Source organism: Carex rostrata, chromosome 2, assembly GCF_964058835.1.
Source record: "Carex rostrata chromosome 2, lpCarRost1.2, whole genome shotgun sequence".
Taxonomy (NCBI): Eukaryota; Viridiplantae; Streptophyta; class Magnoliopsida; order Poales; family Cyperaceae; genus Carex; species Carex rostrata.
The window spans coordinates 15307908-15310638 of record NC_135919.1 but is presented as its reverse complement, the minus strand read 5'-3'; the positions used below and the strand labels follow the sequence as shown (position 1 = coordinate 15310638).

At 37.8% G+C, this 2731-nt stretch overlaps 1 protein-coding gene across 1 annotated transcript; it reads left to right on the top strand.

The window, feature by feature from the left end:
• The first annotated feature begins 300 nt into the window (after nt 1-300).
• Nucleotides 301-2371, top strand: LOC144544827 (uncharacterized). Its single transcript, XM_078293375.1, has 3 exons — nt 301-721; nt 1277-1319; nt 2047-2371. Exons 1-3 carry the CDS (start codon nt 458-460, stop codon nt 2169-2171), a joined length of 432 nt encoding a protein of 143 aa, XP_078149501.1. The 5' UTR covers nt 301-457; the 3' UTR covers nt 2172-2371.
• Nucleotides 2372-2731: the final 360 nt, after the last annotated feature.

The following is a 2731-nucleotide window of genomic DNA, read 5'->3' as shown; positions in this document are numbered from 1 at the left end:
TAAATTTGTTGTTTAACGCTCATGCAATAAGTTTTAGTCTTACTCCGTATATTCATATTTTCTTCTGAGCCGACACGGAGGAGTCTGGGTCGTATCTGAGGTGCAATTTAAAATAATAGACAACCCAGATGAATCCCACCCGAACCGAACTCAATCTGGTATCTATTGAGACTTGAAAGTTGAAAGTGTTGGAGATCTGCTTTGAAATTCGTGCCAAAATGAAAAAACAGTCCGGATTTTACACTTGCACCTCAGGTACCTGGGGTGATACGGATTCGACGCGAAGACATATAAGAAGAAGGCCCCAAACAATGCAGTGCCTTAGTATAGCAAACAAGCCCAAACTACAGCCCAACAGAGGAACTCAAACTAGCCCGTAAAGACTTTGAAGTCACTCTGTACCTCCACTCGTTCGGGACGAAAGACCTCGCGAAAACCCACTGACTCTGTATTGGCGATGGCGGCCTCGGCGAATAAGGTGGTGGCGGAGAGAAGCTTTAACTTCCTGCGCCAGTCTCTTGGCCTCCTGAGAAACTTCAGCGCCGCCGCGTCGCCTCCTCAGGCGACAGATGGTGGCGATGCCGAGAAAACTAAGAGGAGGAAGAAGAAGAATCTGTTCGATGTGGTGCAGTTCTTACCGAATTGGGGGATCGGTTACAAGGTCGCCAAGAGCCACTGGAGGGATGTTTCCTACGAGATCACGAAGATCAATCTATACAAGGTCTCTTCCCCATTCTCTCGTACTTTTTTGTTATCTTGTTAAATTGTATGCAACCTTTTTTTTTTAATTTAGAAGTTCTATTCTGGTGAGTTAAGGTGAAAATGTAAACCATTTTTGTCTGTTTCACCCTCCGTTTATTAAAAAAAAATGTTCCTTCAAGAAAAATCTTCTTCACTCTGAGTTTTCCAGATTTAATAACGAAATAGCTCAAGGAAAATTTGATTCTGTCTTCAGTTTGGATCAACTAGCTAGACTATATTTTTCTTTTTGCAAGACTATGTTATGTTGCATGTATAATAGCTTTCCTAAGGTTATTGTGCAAGAGGATAAGTTGGGCTGGTATAGCAACAACAATACAACAACAACCAAGCCTTTAGTACCAAATAAGTTGGGCTGGTGTAGCATTCCTATAAAATTAGAAGTAGCCTGCTAGGTTGTTTTTAAAGTATTTGTGTCATTAGTGAAGTATGGAGTGTGAATATGATCCGCAAAAGACGAAGGAAGTTTTTAGTTGTGTTTAATATTAGTTTTTAAGAAGACCTTTGATTTACTTAGGATGGTCGGCATGGGAAGGCATGGGGCGTCAGGTATAAAGCTGGTTAGTTCTTTATCTCCTTGTGTTAGATTGTAGTTGAATGTTGAATATCTTTAGCTATTAAAATGATTTCTTTTAACATATTTCTGTCTGTAATGTAAGCTGTGCTATAAAATTAAAGCAAAGGGAGGTAGGTGGCTTTTAGGTGTGAAATGAGTTTGTTTTGGCATTCAATTCCATAGTAGTACAATACTAGTAGTATTTCAAGGTAGAGAAAACTGAACCTATTGTAGCAGAATTCAGAACTTGACGTCTGGGAAACAAAAAACGTATTTTGTATCAGCATAGCTGAAAATAGGATTCAAATTGTCATATAAAGAAACTAGGGAAATTGTTCACTGAATCATTAGATAGGCCATACATCTACTACTGATACCTGCAAAGCTACCTTCTCTGACGTGATTAGGGCTCTATCATATAATTACATAACAAATTAAAGAAATTAACCAAAAAAACAAAAGGGAAAACCTAATAAAGTTTTAGATCCACTTTCCTTTGGGAGTAACTTGCAATCTTCTACCGTAACATTACTATCTCACAAATGCTCAAAAGTACTGAAGGGTTTCGTTAAAAAAATTTGAATGTGAAATGTATCAACTCTTTTATCCACTGATTCTACCGCAAAGCATTCCACTGTTACCAGCTAGCTTTAGATTCAACTGGCATTCAATCTATACCAAGAAGTGGAGCTTCAGTTAATAGAAACATTTAATTTCCTCTCTTTTTTCAGGAGTACAAGCAGGTGCTGAACCAATTAAAATAAGTGGGGTCAATAAAAGAGGCTGGAAGTACATTAAAGAAGCTGAGAAAAAAGCTCAGGATTTGCCTAAAGAGAGCGAACAAATCACTGCATGAATTGCCGGGTTGAGAATTTTTCTTTCGTAGACAATACCTTTTGGAGAGGATAAACCTTAGTTGCAAGTTCTTTGTGGTGTCCCTTTCTGTCGATTTGATGTAAAGATGTTTATGACTTTTTTTTTTCAGTTTTTTTTTCTCATTTATTCGCTAGTAGGGTTTGGAGTTGGAGAAAATTTCATATGCTCAAATAATTGTTCGCATGATACAAGAGCGTCGGCTGGTCCAAGGTGATGCTGGCAGGACCCTGTTCTTTATTTCTTCACTTCTATTTAGAAGGATTTCTTAACTTTCCCTGGATACTTGGGCCTTAAATATTAAGTTTCATTATAAAGAAAAAAGCAGCATGTTCCTATTATGGTTTTCTTAGTTGTTATTTGCGGATTCCTATTATAGTTTTCACATCAGATACGACTCATTATATTATTTAGGTATAATACAAAATACATTATTATGTGGGGACAAGATTTAGTGACAGTAATAATACATAATGTTTCGTGAGGCTTTGCACCTTGTCAGTAATCAGTGTTATGCCATGGTTGAAGGTAAGATACTGGTTC

Bases quoted from the DNA above. Each gene is read 5' to 3' on its own strand.
- LOC144544827 (XM_078293375.1), top strand. From the start codon at position 458: ATGGCGGCCTCGGCGAATAAGGTGGTGGCGGAGAGAAGCTTTAACTTC. The intron at 722-1,276 runs GTCTCTTCCCCA...TGATTTACTTAG, and splicing joins CGAAGATCAATCTATACAAG to GATGGTCGGCATGGGAAGGC. The intron at 1,320-2,046 runs GTTAGTTCTTTA...CTCTTTTTTCAG, and splicing joins GGGCGTCAGGTATAAAGCTG to GAGTACAAGCAGGTGCTGAA.